Source organism: Chironomus tepperi, unplaced genomic scaffold, assembly GCF_022539635.2.
Source record: "Chironomus tepperi strain 1889 unplaced genomic scaffold, CSIRO-AGI_Ctep_v1 contig_467, whole genome shotgun sequence".
NCBI lineage: Eukaryota > Metazoa > Arthropoda > Insecta > Diptera > Chironomidae > Chironomus > Chironomus tepperi.
The window spans coordinates 67,800-84,304 of NW_027226589.1; the positions used below are offsets into that span (position 1 = coordinate 67,800).

Consider the following 16,505-nt stretch of genomic DNA (forward strand, 5'->3'; position numbering starts at 1 on the left):
AAAAAAAAGAAGAACGAAGGAAAGCAAAATTATTACGATGGAGGATCCATTTAGAGTTTTTTTTTACTTCTTGTTCTTCCTTTTTTTACCATCATCATCTCCATAAGATATGTAAATTACACAACTGAGAGAATGAAAGAATCTTAACGGGAAAATATGAGAAGCAAAAAAAAAGTAATGTAGGAGGTGCCTTATGGAAGTAGTTAGAAAGGAAGTGTTCTGTGCCACACAAGAAAATTTTTTTTTTTTGTTACTCATCAAGTCATTATATTTTAGGATCTGATCCCTGTGATGAAATTTTTCAATATTTAGAGGTTAGGATTGGGATGGAAGAAAATGATTGTCTTTGAACTTGAGATAGAACTAGACACTTGGGTAATTGAGTTCAAACTGAGGCGATTGTGTTCAAACTGACCGCAGACAAAAGTCTCTGCCCATATGACTTCAAGAATGATTGTCAAACTCATTCCAACAGGTAGAAATTTGGGTCTCCATAAAAGACAGCTTGATTTAAAACACGAGAACTTGACAGGAATCTTACTTCATACAGGAGCTTCTTATTGTATACATAGTATTTTGTCCTGAATGCCAAAAGTGTTTTTTAATGAGTTTTTCTATAATTATAACAAAAATTATTATGGACTATTGATCTTTGATAAATATTCACTGGCAAAATGTGCAAAATTGAATATTCATTGTCGGTACATTGAGTGCCGCCTTAAAAAGAAACTTAAGCTATTCAGATGTTTTGAGATCCACAGTGTCGCTAAGTTTAATGAATTTCTCCCAAATTCCCTATAAGGACTCCCCAAAGTAAGTCTTCTTCAAAAAAAAGAGAAAATATTCTCTTTTATTCTGAATAAAAATGTCAAGTTTCATTAGATTAAAATGTAAAATGAGACGAGAAAGAAAATTTCTAATGAACTTTTTGTATTTTTTCATTTTTTTTTTCTCTCGGTTATGAAAATTTTTATGGCATAAGACACAATGATGAATGTATGAACATGAACATGTACTGCAATGTGGTTTTCTTCTTAAAAGTTTTCTTTAGTTAAAATTTATTTATTTCTTTTAAGTTGTGAAAGTTTGAGCTGTTAGTGGTTGATTTATGGATGATTTTTGTGGCAATAGGGTAGGGGGTTGGTGGACGCCATGGTGGAGAGTGGTGTGAATATCAACCGGACTACCACCAAGTAGCTCAATTTTATCAAAAATTAATTAAAATGCAACCAAAAAAATGATATTTTTTTCACCAAATCACTACCACAAAAAAATCAGCAAAAACATTAACATTAATGGAAATTTCACCTTTTTTTATTCACATCAGCCTCACTCTTTGTACCTCATTTTCATGCAATTTATGCTGTTTATCATGAAAAAAGCGATGAAAATTAATGAAAAAATCCTTTTCTCTCGCGGATGATGAATAAAAAAAATGAATTTATGTTAAAAAATGAGATAAAACGTCCATCCATCATTATTATTATCATCTCTGATTTTTTTTATTCATCACGTAATTAAATTTTTTACTTTTCAGATTTTTTTAATTTTTTCAGGCGTTAAATTTGGTTAAAAAGTGATTTTTTAAATGGGATTTTTTGGGGTATTTTGGTATGTTGGATGGATGGAGGGTGTCAAATTATTTTAATGGATTTTAGTTGATTTTGGATGATGTGTTGAAGAATTTTTTTCAAAAAAGTGAGGGAAATTGACCTTTAAATATCCCGTATGAATTATGTTAAATCAAAACTTAGAAGAAAATTTTCTAGAAATTTTAACGAATTCAAAATTTTACAAATTTTAAAATTACAATCATTCTTTAATATTTACTATACCGAGTGCCTTAGTAGCACTTCTCGCGTCCTCATTTTCCCATCTATCTCGTCCTCTTCTTCTTCAATCGCGTCTGTGATTTTTCATTAAATTACGAGATTAATTTTTTTCTTCTATTATTGAAAAAATTTCCATAAAAAAAATTATGCGAGATGAAGCAACGCTAGAAGATAAAAAGAGATGTGAATGAGAAAAAAAAAATCAAAAGAAAAAATTATAATTGCATATTGAATGAATGCAAACAGCAGGACACTTCAAGGAAGCGTCATCATCTCAACTTTTTTTTTATTTTTCTTGATTATTTTGAAAGTATTTGAGATGAGTTTGGGTGGTTTTGGCAATGATTGTTGTAGATTGAGTCAAAGTTGGTAGGACTTTGGGAGTCCTAGGTCAGGACTCCACGATGGCGACTTAACGGATTTCAGTCACGCCGAATTGGTGCCGGATATTGAATCGATTAACTGACATGTGTTATTCAGCAACTACTCACTCAAGATACATATATTCTAAGTAGTTAAATGCTGAGCAGCTCTCAAATCTACAGCCGAAACTAGAGCTCATTCAAACATCAACACATGGATCCCTATAATGACTCATTTTCACATCCATGCTTAAAAAACACTGTTACTTTTAATAATAAATTTTAATATTAGCCAAGAACAGGACGAAGACATAATGATTGAAATATTATGAAGATAATGGACGTCTTCCTTTCCGTCTTTGCGATTGTAGTCATATAATTTGCCTGAAATGTCTGTCTGTCTATCATTATGCATGCAAAATTCAATTCCTAACTGGACCTCATCAAACCTAGTAAATTACACATTTTCATTAAATCATCCTTGCATGTTATAAATTTTCTTTTTTCTTATTACTCCTCATCCGTTATCATCATCATATGCATGTGAATGCTGAACTCGTTTATTCATCCATACACACATCTGAACGAAATGAGTAAATTTCTTTCCTTCATTTTCATTCAATAATGTGAATATTGGCATGTATATTGCGGATATAAATATAATAACGTGTCTGTTGTAAGAAATAAAATGAAAATGAAAATCTTGCTAATGTGAAGAATAAGAAAATGGAAATTCCGAAAGGAAAAATGCTGCATTAAATTAAGATGAATGGCAAGTGAAGGATTCACGTTCGTTTTGTTTTTTTAGCTCGTGTAGATTAAGAAAATTAGATTTTAAATGATGAGAATTGCAAGGTTGTTTTTATTGTTCCTGTCAGGCTTAATGGATTTTTTAAAATGTATGTGGAAGGGGTAATATAGCTCTAACCACAAAGATTCAAATTCTAACCTCAAATTTGATATTTTAACCTTAAGGATCTAAATTGCAAAACCAAATTTAGAATTCTAACCTCAAAATTTGAAATTATTTCCTCAAAATTCCGAACTTTTGCTTCAAATTCAAAATTCTAACCTCAAAACTAAAATTTTAACCTCAAACTTTCATTGCAAAAACTTGAATCTGATTAAATTTTTTGTCTGAAAACTGAAAACAATCACAAGAGTTCATAAATAAGAGAAATAAATGTAATAAACCAGCAAAGAAACATCTACAACTAAAATACGAGTATAAACATATCATTTATCATTTTTCCATCGTCCTTCTTCAAACTTTCCGCTCATCCACATCTTTGTTTTTTTTCTGTTTCCATTTCTCCTTGAAAACAAGCAAAAGAAAATATAAAAATGCGGCAGTGCGAAGAACAAAATCATCATCAAAGGAATCAGCAAGTGGAATGAGAAGTAAAAACTGCCTCACATTAACATTTCTCTGACAGTATATGTAGCAGATCTACACACATGTGTATGGGGGGTAACGAATGTGTGTGCTTACACCTCACAATTCACCCCAGCGAAATAATAAAAAAAAGAGAAGAAAATATGCCATTAAGATATGTGCTGTGTCGGAGGATAAAAAATGTATGGCATAAAAAAATTGTAATAGGAAAATAAGACAAAAGGCTTTTATAATGCACAGAAAAACATTTTCTTTTTATTTTTCTATCTTTTGTTGTTTTTATGCTTTTAATGTGAAGAAGTTTTTGTTTTGGAGAATTTGGAGTGAGGAAATATGGATGTACATTGGAGTGGGGTTGATTTTGAGTTGTAGTTGCGATTGTTTGGAATTATAACCTCGAAATTTGTTATTTCTTAGAATTCTAACCTCAAAGTTGATAATTCCTTGGAATTCAAACCTAAAAGTTGCTAATTACTTGGAATTTTTACCTTAAAATTGATGATTTTATGAAATTCCAACCTGAAAATTCACAATTTGTAGGAGTTTCAACCTTAAAGTTAATAATTAAATAATTTCAACCTTAAAATTAAAGAAAATCTAAGAATTTAACCTCAAAATTTTGATTTCAACTTCCAGAATTTGCTTAAAAATTTCACCATTTTCCTCAAATAAAACAAATTTTTACTACAAAATCAAAGAAAAGGGTGAAAATGAATTTAAAGCCATTCGACACACGGAAATGACAACGCGGTGGATATATTGAATTGATAAGTAATTCATTCCATTTCTTTTATTTTATCCTTGTTACAAAAACAAATCCTTTATATTTATATTTTGTCGATATGTGAGTAATTTTTTTTAAAAAAATATTTTTTATCTCTTTTCGTGCGTGCTTAATATTGATGTGGATTGTATTACATAAGAAAATTTCTTTTTTAACCCCTTAGAAAGTAAGTAAATAATATCTGAATATATGTGTGTATATGTGCATATAGATTCGATTTATTGACACATGACTGAATGATAAATTCTTTCTTTTTTGTTTTGTTGGATTATATTTTTTAAGGGAAATTCTAACTTTATTCCAGTGCTCAAAGTTGAATTGAATTTCGCATCAAGTCGTGTCGACTTGCTCAAATCAAATCCGAATCGACTTTGAACTTTGCTTAATTCAAATTTCAGTTTGACTTGAACGATTGATGACTAATGAAAATGCTTATTTAAGCTAATTTGATAAAAAATAGAAAAGTTAGAAAAATAGAAACAAAAAACCTTAAAAAATTGACCCTCTAAACCCCTCTGAACACAACCCTGCATACCGCAATGTGCCGACCATCCAATATTTCACATTTCCCAAGAATGAATTCGTATTACCATTATCGCTTTCTATATGGTTATTAGTCACACAGAACTAACTAATGTGAATGTCAGTGATATGTTTTTTATATGCTCATATGAATGCGTGTGGCAAAATATGCACACAAAAAATTATATCTGAGGGGTTGATTGAAAATAAAATAGTTAAAAATCGAAAAAGGACAAAAGTTCTTTACTCAGGCCAGAGTCAAGTCCATCTCAAATCACAAGAGACTATCCATGCCGATAAGTGATCCAACTTTTCCTCCTGAACTTAAATCACAAATCCAAAAAATTCACTTCATAATTAAAGTAGATTTCCACTGTCTTTAATCCCAAACTTCCTTACTCACTCATTTTTCAATAAATCACTTTATCGACAGTTACATAACAGTTCAATATTTCACACATCCATATACACAACACAATCAACATCAACGACATCAGCACGAACAAATAATTTTTTTTTTAATTTCTTTTATTTTTTATCAAAAAATGTGCTATAGCGTGAAATATGCCGTAATGAGAATCGAACGAAAATTTATGCCACATTTAAGAGCTCAGAATTAATGTGAGGATAAAAAAATTCCATTATAAATACGCGATAGATATCGATGAGATCGAAGGGGTGCAGTAAATCCCATTGCATTTCTCCTTTTGTGTGTCTTATGTTTTTTATTTCGTTAATGTGATGGATATGAAATATTAATTTCTCGTGTCGCCTGTTCAGTGCGCTTTTTGTAACTATATGGGGTGAGTGCGGAAATGATGGAACACTTTTGCTTTAAAATAACCATAATATTTTATCAATTAACAAGCTTCAAAGCAACGACTTAATATAAAAGGTTGAATTGTAAAGCAACGACTTAGTTTTATTATTAAACTACAAAGCAACGACTCAGTTTTAAAGTCAAATTACGAAGCTACGATTTAATTTTAAAGTATTGCTTTAAATTCAATAAAATCCTAAATTTAAATATCAAGTGACACAACATCCGTACCCATCTCGAAACCCTCTATGCTTACACACAGTGAAATATTATTCCTTCATCTAAAACATAAAAAATATAAATCCTCATTCATTTCACTTCTTTAACATTTTTCAATAATTACTAATCAATACATTTCATTAATTTTTTTTTTCATCCCTCGTTTTTTTTTTCTTTTATGCCATTTTTTAATGCCTTTTATACTCTCTCTCTTCCTTCGTCCGATAACTGTGAGTCAGTACATGTGAGTGTTGTTTTTTTTTCAGGAGGGTAGAAAAAAAATCGCTCGAATTGCAATTGCCTTACGTGATTGTTTATATCGACAAGACAAAATGTATAAAAAATGTAAAAATATGTGAGAATGTGTGAGTGTGTATCAATAAATTGGGGTTGACTATCTCATTAATATTATAAAATAAAAAGAAAATGTATTAAAAAAATTCAGAAGTGTAGATTGCAGGGTCGAGAGTATTTTTTATTCTTTTAAGTTCGATTTTTAATAAGCGCGGGATTATGTATGAGGCAGTAGCGGTAACAAAGGTTGATATAACAGTTTGACTGAGTTGAAATTCAGAATCATATAACTAAAATTGCCAACTTCATCTTAAAATTCATCATCATAACCTCAGAGTTAAATGAAATTCCTTGAAAATTTAATAATATAGAATCAAAATTCAGGAATAAAACCACAAATTTGACCAAAATGACCTAAAAATTTCCAATATGACCCCAAAATCGATCAAAATAATCTAGAAACTAATCCTCAAAATTTAAAAACTTAACCCAAAATTCTACAAAATGCGTGTTAATCCAAAAATTACCCAAAAAATTCTCAACTTAAACTTTTATTTTAATTTTTTGTTTCCTTGTTTGATTGGAAAAAAATCGATAAATGTTAAAAGAAATTCTCGTATTATTTTTATTTTGAACCCCTTTGAATTTAATTTCCATTTGGTTACATATTTGTACAATATAAAAAAAAGTAGAGAAGTAAAGGATCGTTAAGGACTTTAGCTAAAAAAAGTAAATTTCTTACATCTTTTGATTTTCCTCATTTTTCATCCCCTTCTATTTACATTTTTCATTCACGATTGATTAGAAATCGAAGATGGATAGGAATTGACGAGGATTTCTCGTGCATGTGCGAAAGAAAAATTCTAATTTGAAATTTTTAATGGAATTTAAAATTGTGTGTGTATGTGTGTGCATAAGTTGATAGCACATGGGCATTTATCTCAAAATAAAGAGAAATTTATAGAAAATTTAATTAATTTTTTTGTTCCTTTTCAAAAAGCTACAGAGAAGAATTGAGGAAGCAGATGATGAAAATTGAAATGTTTTGAATAAAATAAACAAAATTGATGAGTTTGATGAATAAATTATTGGTGAAGTTGAAAGAATAAACAAATGAAAATGAGAAAGATTAAGGTGAACTGGATGCAACATCTGCAGTGCATTTAAAATTGAATTTTTAAAGGATTATTTTTAAATTATTTAAATAGATTCTGCAATATGATCATTGACATGGAATCAGTCGCTCAAGTGTGTCTTCATGGAGATAATAAGTTGATCATGACCTAAACTGTAGTCTTTAAATGAACAACTGAACCAAACTGTCCATAATATTTAAAATTCCAAATTTTCCAGGATGCAGTCCAAAAACTACAAACATAAATTTTCCTATCCAATTGTTCTCTTTCTAATTGCTTCAGACAAATGTCCTCTAATTTCCACTATCGATTCCATTACCATACCCACTCAAAAAACTGTTCAAAAGAAAATTTACCCTGAAAATATAAAAAAAAAATCTCAAACATTTTCCTTTCCAATAATTGTAAAGTAATCAATTATGTTCCACAATTTATTGCTTAACTTTGAACGCTTCGTGCAATTTTTTTTCTTGAATGTTACCATTCCGCTTTGTGTACACAAGCAAGTCAGCATGCCAAACTAGTCGATTGCATTACATATTCATTAAAAACCCGTCAATTTTGAAATGGAAATTGGAGCGTTTTTTTATGTGTATTGGAGGAAAAATAAGAAAAAAATAACTATTGAAAAAAATAATGAAAATCGAGGGCGGTCGAGTCGACATGGATTGTAAAAAATTGTAATGTAGGATGGAAAGCTAGCTAAACAGTTTAATTTAAGTAGATTTATTGTGATATATGAGAAAAATTTGGAAAAAGACAAAATAATTTGCAAAAAATGCAATTTTAATTAGTCAAAAAAATTGAAAAAATAGAATATTTTTCTCAAAATTTATATTTTTAAAGATTTTAAATTAAGATACCGTTTTAGCAAATTTTTTGAATTTAAAAATATGTTCCCAAACAAATGTTTGGCCCCTTACCTCCCCCAAAAAAATATAAATTATCCCAATAATAAATTTATTGCCAACCAGTATTACTATTGAAAATAAATTTCATTTGTCAAAACAATTTAACTCCAATAAATTTACGTTGAAAACAAATAGTTTTTTACTTTGTACTTTTTTCTTCATTGTTGAAACGAATTTTTAGTTTCTGGTTTGTGGTTTGCCAAAAAACTGACTGAATTGAAATAATTTACAGCTTTGTTATTTCCTTGTAAAATATTTTTTTTCTTGCTTTTTTCATTTTTTTTTGTGTTTATTGAATTTTTTACTTTCCTTTTGCTGTTATTGTGTTTTTTAAGTGGATTAAATGAGAGGTTAAAGTTTTGCTAAATTTTTATTTTAAAATCAGGAAAAATTTAAAGGAAATTTCATTTGAAAAATGTAAATTTTAAAATCTGAAAAAAAGTATTGAAACAGATTTCTAACCGGATAAAATTTAACATAATTTGAAATTTTAAACTAAAACCTGAACCTTTCTTCAATTATCTAGGATGCGAAAATAATGTTCCCAAACAAATGTTTGGCACCTTCCCTCCCCAAAAAAAGAATGGGTTCCATACAAAAATTTCACATATTCCTCTAAAATCCCAATAATAAATTTTAATATTTAAAAAATTTAAAATTTTTATCCTGCCAACCAGTATTACTGCATTTCATGCAAATTAATTTTGAATCCGCAATGCTTCCATTTTAATTCATATGCAGAAGGTTCTATGCAAACAAAGAAGCAAAATATAAACATTTCATATGGTCAACTAATTACAGGAATTTAGAAATATCGGAGAGAGTTAAAAGCGATTACGAATATGCAAAAAAGTGAGTGAGTGAGGAATAGATTTTAAATATTTTTCATTTGCAGGGTTGGTGTTGCGGTTTCAAGAATTAATTGTAAGGTTTTTCGAAGTGTCGGGCTCGAGAAATTCTGTAGATCGAGATTTCCCGAACTCTAGTAAATTATAAAATTTGGTTTCGTGAGGACTACCTCATGCACTCCAACCCTGCCACTAAAACAAACCACAAAACTAAAAACTCTACTAATAACACAAGAAAAATGAATAAAAATTTTAAACGTAGCTCTAGCACACTGCAATTCATCATTTTTATAACTATATAATTTCGATTAAAAGCCCCAGATAGTGCCACAGCACAAAAATTGTGATTAGCGTTTAATTTATGTGAAAATGAAAGGCAGCAGCAGAAGGAGAAAAAAAATCCCAGCTGACCTGACTTTCGACTATAAATTTCCATCCTAAATAGCTTTGAATATTTAATATCTCAAAAAATGCGGTTGGTGTTGCTTCTAATTCCAGTAGTGCTTGCAATTTATTGTTTGAATATTAATGATGCAGGTGCTGTGTCCACAAGTGAATTGACTACATATGATACTAAGTATGAATGGTCAATTAAGGAAGCAATTTTGATGATATTTCGGGACTATTTTTGTGAATCGACAGTTGTTGTGAATTTAGTGACGTCACTTGATGAGTTAGAGACAAAATTCGCTACTGATCAGTTGATTACGGATCTGATTAAAGGCTTTGAAGGAAATTTTTCAATAATCATTGAGACAGTTGAGGAAATCATGGAAAATTGGAGGAGAATGAAGGAATTTTGTGTATTTTTTGTCGATTCTTATAAAAGTTTTGAGCTTATTTTCAAAAAAATGTCCAACGACATATTTAGCTTCACTGGATATTACGTCATTGCTTATATGAATCCCGAATCCATTCATGAATCAGAAATTCAGAAAATATTCGAGAAATTCTGGACTAAGGGTATTGTCAATGCTGTATTTTTATGCCCTGTAAATCACGACATCCATATCCATACCAATTTTCCATATACACAACACTATTGTGAGGAAGTCCATCAAATTCTATGGAACATCTACAGAGCAAATGTCGGACTACTTTACCCAAACCGTTCAATCTTTCCTGACAAGTTGAGTAACTTTTATGGGTGTGAATTTCATGTCGCGACTTACGAGAATCCACCATTTATGACAACAATTAAAGACAATAACAACAATCTAGTTACATGGGGATTTGACGGAATTCTTCTATGGGCTCTCGAGGAGTCACTCAATTTTAAAACAAAAGTTATTTATGTCCACAAACAATCATGGAAAAATCACACTAAGGAATATCTTACACTTAAAGCTTTGATGATGGTCATGAATGAGAATGCAAACTTTAGTATTGGATTTCTAGTCACAACAGTTAGGAGGAATTTTTACATGACATCAAGCTATAGCTACTATACAACAAATTTAGTTTGGGCAATTCCATCTGGAGAAAAAATGACACCTTTTCAAATGTTTACTAAACCATTCCAGAAAGCTATCTGGGGATTGGTAATGATGACTATGGGAATAAGTGTGTTAGTGATTAGGATTGTTAGAAGACGATCTAGAAAGGTGAGTAAATATTAGTGTGGGACAATTGAGTCTCAAAAATGTAGTAAGAAGATAATTATACTTTCCTATTATTCTAATCCCCAGATCAGAAACTTCGTCTTCGGCTACAAAGTAAAGTATCCAGTTCTGAATATGTTTAACATTCTTTTTGGTGGATCGATGCCGAGACTCCCACGAAGAAATTTTGCAAGATTTCTATTAGCATTGTTCATTCTCTATGCGATTGTCATCAGGAATGCATATCAAGGTGCTTTATTTCACTTTATGCGAATGGAGGACCAGCCACGCGAAATAAAGAACATAAAAGACATGATGGATAGAAATTTTACATTATACACTCTTGATGCCATTAGGGTATATCTGCAACCGTTCGAGTACATCTACAATAATACAATACCATTAGCGGTTCATCAATTTGCAGATTTTTGGCAAAATTTGAGTGTTGGAAATAACATTGCTATTCTCACATCTGAAGATCATGTCGCATACTGGAATAAAATTGGATTTCCAAATTCCTACGTTAGTTTTGTGCCTGAAAAGCAGACTACCGTTAATTTAGTCATGTATTTTCAGAAAACATCTTGTTTAATCGGGGCTATAAATAAGAAAATTTTCGACATGAATGACAATGGATTGATGGAAATTTTCAGGATTCAAACAATTGACAAAAGTTATTTGAAGAAGAAAACTGTGATTCGGGAACCTCAAAAGTTAAAGTTTAGACAGATTGAAGGTGGTAATCATTTATTGCAATTGGGATTGATTTTCAGTGGGATTGTGTTCCTTGGTGAGGTGATTTGGGGGAAACTATTAGAAAGAATATGGATGGAAAGTGAGATTGGCCAGAAGTTGAGTCGGAAAAAGCTTCAGATTTTGAGAAAATTGAAGTCTTTCAAATAAATGTTTGTGTATAAGTTGACGAAAATTGGCATTGGACCGAATTTTTCCGAATCCAACACACTACCTGCATGCTTAAAATTCTTAACTCAAGCCACAATTTCCCATCAAACTCACCAAACCACCCTCATTCAATCATTTATTACAAAATTCCATGACTCAATATCTTCTTCAATAACCAATTCTCATAATTTCCATAATAATGAACTATTTTTCTATTCATAAGTGCATTATTCTCATTACATTTGCTTCTCGTTCTCTGCTATTCATTTATCAATGTTGTTTTAATTTCCACCCACTCATCAATAAATTTCCTGCCTTTCTTTGTTTCACTCTGCATGCACTTGCTTATTAAATCGATAAACTATTTTTCCTTCTTTCATTTCTTCAATTTTCTTTAAGAAAATTTTTAAAGGAATATGAAAGACATTGTCTTGAGGGTGACTTTGTTAGGATGGTTGATTCTGAAATTTATTGAAATTTCTTACATTGTCTGTACAAATAAATTTCGATTTTTCGCCAAAATTTGGAAGAATTTTTAAGTTCTGAATTTCAGTTTCTCTCTTATTTATCACTAGTGATGTAAACTTGGAATGTTCAGACTTTCATTAAAAAAAGAGGTCTGAAAGTAGGGATGAGATTGTAATTACTTCGCTGGTCGCGAGATCATTGTTAGCTTCTGTTTTCTAAATGCAATACTTTCTCTATTAACTAAAATTACTTGCGAATTGACATTTTGTGCGATAAAATTGTGGATATGACAATAATTGTTGACATTTTTATTGCTTAATGTTTGTAAAATTAATGTGATATGTTAATAAAATATACTTTGTAAAGGAAATCGGAAGAGTTTTGTGTATTATTATCACGGATCTGTTTCTAGGGTCAATTAAGGTGATTTTTCCTAATTCTGGTATGGACAATTCTGCTATCATCAACAATAATATTCAAATATGGTGAATTTCGATTTTTGAAAATGCAACGGACATGTCATTGCATTATCTATGTAATTAAACAGAACCATTGAATTTTGAATACAATTTCCGAATTTTTGTCTTCGAAATTTCATCATAAAAGGTTGAAAAGTCTTAAAAACTCTTCTGTCAAACAAACCAAACCCAATCTTTTTAATAAACAATACAGAACACCATAATCGGAAAACTCATCAAAATTTAATGCAAAAAATATCAAACAACCAATTTTAATTGCGCATTTTGTTCCTCATTCTCTTTTTTTAAAACTCTGCAATTTTCCATTATAGCAAACACTGTTTTATTCATAATAAGTTACAAAGTATGTTTTTCAATTTGCTATAGTTGCTATTTTCCGACTTCAATATCGTTCATTAAATTTTTTATGCACTTTTCCAGCAGTTTTAATTTTTTTTTTTAATTTTATGTTTCAACTTTATTTTTTCTCTTATTTCAAATGAAAGAGAAGAAAAAAATGAAAAACCTTCAATTAAAAAAGCGCAATAAAATATAAAATTTTCCATGTGCTGAACAGCAAACAGTAAAAACCCTTCATTTAATATCAAAGATAAGGTGAGCTAAAGCAAATATTGAAATGTGGGGGAATGGTGGGTATAAGTGCTAGTTTGAGAAAATTAGACCGGGTGATGTGAATGTGGATGGGTAACCCCACTGGTAATGTGTTTGTAAAGTAAATGGGGGTTGTTAAATGACAGTAATTTGAAAATGCAGTGATAAAAATATTAAAGAAAAAATGTGGGTTTATTGGAAGGTCATTTGTTAGTGTCTCGTTTTGGAGAAGCGCATAGGACAACTCTGAAACCCAAGTTATGTAAAATAATACAAATAAAATCATTTTTGCAAAATTTTCAACTTTTAAATCAAAAGTTCCAGAGGCGAATCTAGAATTTGTGCTGATCTGCTGAAAAGTCTTACGGTTTCTTGATGATTAATACAAAAACTACAAACTTTTTAGTTTAATTCTCTGATCACTATCCAAACTCATACCTTATGGTCCATACCACGTGCCACATTACCCTATCACATGCCTCATCATCTAATAAGCTTCAAAAACTGTCATAAAAATCAACTCAAACATCAGCACGTGGAATCTTCATAAATATCCCATTGCATCCCTTCTCAAATCCTCACAAAACTTCTTAAAATCTAGTGGAACGACTCTCAACTTTCAGTTTTTTTTTGCTGCCTTCCACATCTCATTTGCATACTAGACTCACAAAAATTCCTTCACAATTGACACAATAAAAGGGTTCAAACACTGTTTTTTTTTGTCGCGCGGAACTAGTTTTGTGTGTCAGAATTCTAGAGAACTGAAACCAGTTTGTGCCTTTATGACAACAAATAAGGGAGCAAAAAATGGAAAGGAAGTGTTTAAGTGGTCACGGGACTTTCTTTTGTTACTATTTTAGGATAATAAACAGCGATTTAGGAAAAGTTTTGTGGTATTAAGGGGTTGGAATGTTGACATAGACACCCTTGAATTAATTTTTTTTTTTTTGGCGGACGAATCTTGAATAAATCAAAAATTTCATCATTTGTGATAGGAAATCATTAAAAATAATTATGCTTAAACTGATTATCATAAAAATTCATCATTATCCTTTCCTTCATTCCTCCATCCGATCTTCAATCTCTCCTCTCATCAATGCTTCATTCCTTTGTATTCAAATGAATCCTCTCACAGCCGCGCGCATTTATTGGAGATTTTTTTTTATTGATGAATTATAACTAAAAACGACCAGCCACAGAACTCAGCTTTATTTTTCTTAATGATCGCCACAATTCGATGATGCATTTCGCGTCTGCAGTCATTTCTCATTTTTTTATTCATTTCTTTTCGTTACAAAATAAAAGAAGAAAATATATAATATATAAGTAAGAAAAAAATATTATTTATAAATAAAAAAGTGGAAAAAGTTTAGTGAGGATTTAGGGGATATGGTGCATTTTTGGATTTCAGTTCCTAGATTTCAACACTGTACCCACTCTCGAGTATCATTCCTCCTGTTCATAGATTGTAAACTGTGTACCCCTTCTCGACTTCTTAGATTGTAAGTTATCTACCCTTTCTTGAGCTCCTAGATTGTAACCTGTATACCCCATGTCGAGTTCCTAGACTATAAGCTGTTCAGCTTATCCATTGAAAGCTCTATACCCCTAATAGTTCATCAACACTCTCATAATCCTTTAGCATCAACCCAAAATGCTCAAAATCCCCAAAACAACATTAAAATTGAAGCTAAAATATATGCATTGCAGCATTTATGCAGAAATTGTTTAACAGCATAAGAAGAAGCGAAAAAAGAGCTTCGAAATTGAAAACAAAGGAATTAAAAACAGCAGAAAGAATATTCAATGCTATGTGCACCCAAAAAGAGAATAAAATATATCCACCGAATACCGAAAAAAAACAACACAGAATGCATGTGTATAGATGTCAGTTCATGTGAGTGGAGTGAGAAAGACGGAGATAATGCAAATTTCGCGTAAATTTATCGATTCTTGAAAATCTCTTTTCATTGTGCATATTGCATATTGTGCACATTCGCTTGCGCTCTTTATTAATTTTTTTTTGTTATTCTTATTTCTTGTTGCTTGGTCTTTTTTGCTGGAATTGCAACTGATGTACAATGGAAATGTAATTTAGAGGCAAATGAAAAGTCTCATTTTTAATTCTTTTCTTTTTTGTATGAGGATTTTTTTTTATTGGGAAAGATGTGAATGGACAGGAAGAGTTATGATGAGGTTTTTGGAATCATTTTTTGAGTTGTAATGAAATTATGATTGTTAAGGGGAATCATGTAGGGTAATGAGGTCATGGGAATACTGTAGATACATACAAATGAAGATAATTAGATAACTAAGCCATACCTGCCTTCAGACATTTATCAATTCATATACTGAGCGATTTGAACCGATTAGGAAGGAGAGGCTATCTGGATACACAATCCGTCGACGAGTTTCGTGACCACACCTAGTCATCTTAGTCTAACTATGTAATAATTAACATCCATCTTTTTTTGATAAACAGTACCCAGAAAAGCATGGACGTAGTAAAGGTAGTGGATGATCGTTGGGTCCATTTTTCAATTTTTGTAACAATCCTCGAACAGACAAGGAGCATGCTCTATTATATTGATAGGGTAAATTCATGAGTACGCTCATTTTGGTGAGTATGTTTATTGCATATTAAGGATAGTTTCTGACTACTTACCTGCTTTAAATAACAAGATTTCAGGATTGTCCGCAAAAGGATCAACATTTGCATCAAATTCATATAACCTTAAAAATATTCTAAAACTAACCAGTCCGCCAAAAAAGCAAAACAATAAAAATGTTGATAAGCCTTAAATAAGACACTGATTTATAGACACTTATGATCGATGATTTATTGCTAATGATCTTCTATGAATGTCCAAGTTCGATTAAAATTTATGCTAATCACATCTAAGCCACAAATCACATATACAAAAAAAAATTTCATAACGAAAGTGATGAAACAAGCAATTTGTGTGCTAATGGATGTAAAGTATATTCAATGACTTGATAGTTTTAATGTTTCATAAATCTTGCGATAAAAATGTTTGACAGATTGGAGAAATGAACCTTTTTTATGAGATTTTTTGAGATAGATAATTTTTTGCGGAATTTTTATGGGTGTTGATCGTGAGTTTTTGGAGTTATGTGATCAAATTGATCGTACTGATAAAGAAATTTGAAATATCACCAAAAAGAGACCGTGCGTCATTTTTGGGAGAGACATTAAACTGTTTTCCAAAGTATGATATTTTCATTTGAAAAACTTTACTCAATTTTCCCACCAATTCACCTCCAATTTCCCCCAACACGAAACCGAAAGTGATACAATCTCTATGTCTGCATCCACAA

General features: G+C 30.7%; 1 protein-coding gene across 1 annotated transcript; it reads left to right on the forward strand.

Moving 5' to 3' along the window:
* Positions 1-9,594: 9,594 nt before the first annotated feature.
* Positions 9,595-15,687, forward strand: LOC139099296 (uncharacterized). Its single transcript, XM_070651719.1, has 3 exons — positions 9,595-10,728; positions 10,813-11,247; positions 15,649-15,687. Exons 1-3 carry the CDS (start codon positions 9,595-9,597, stop codon positions 15,685-15,687), a joined length of 1,608 nt encoding a protein of 535 aa, XP_070507820.1.
* Positions 15,688-16,505: the final 818 nt, after the last annotated feature.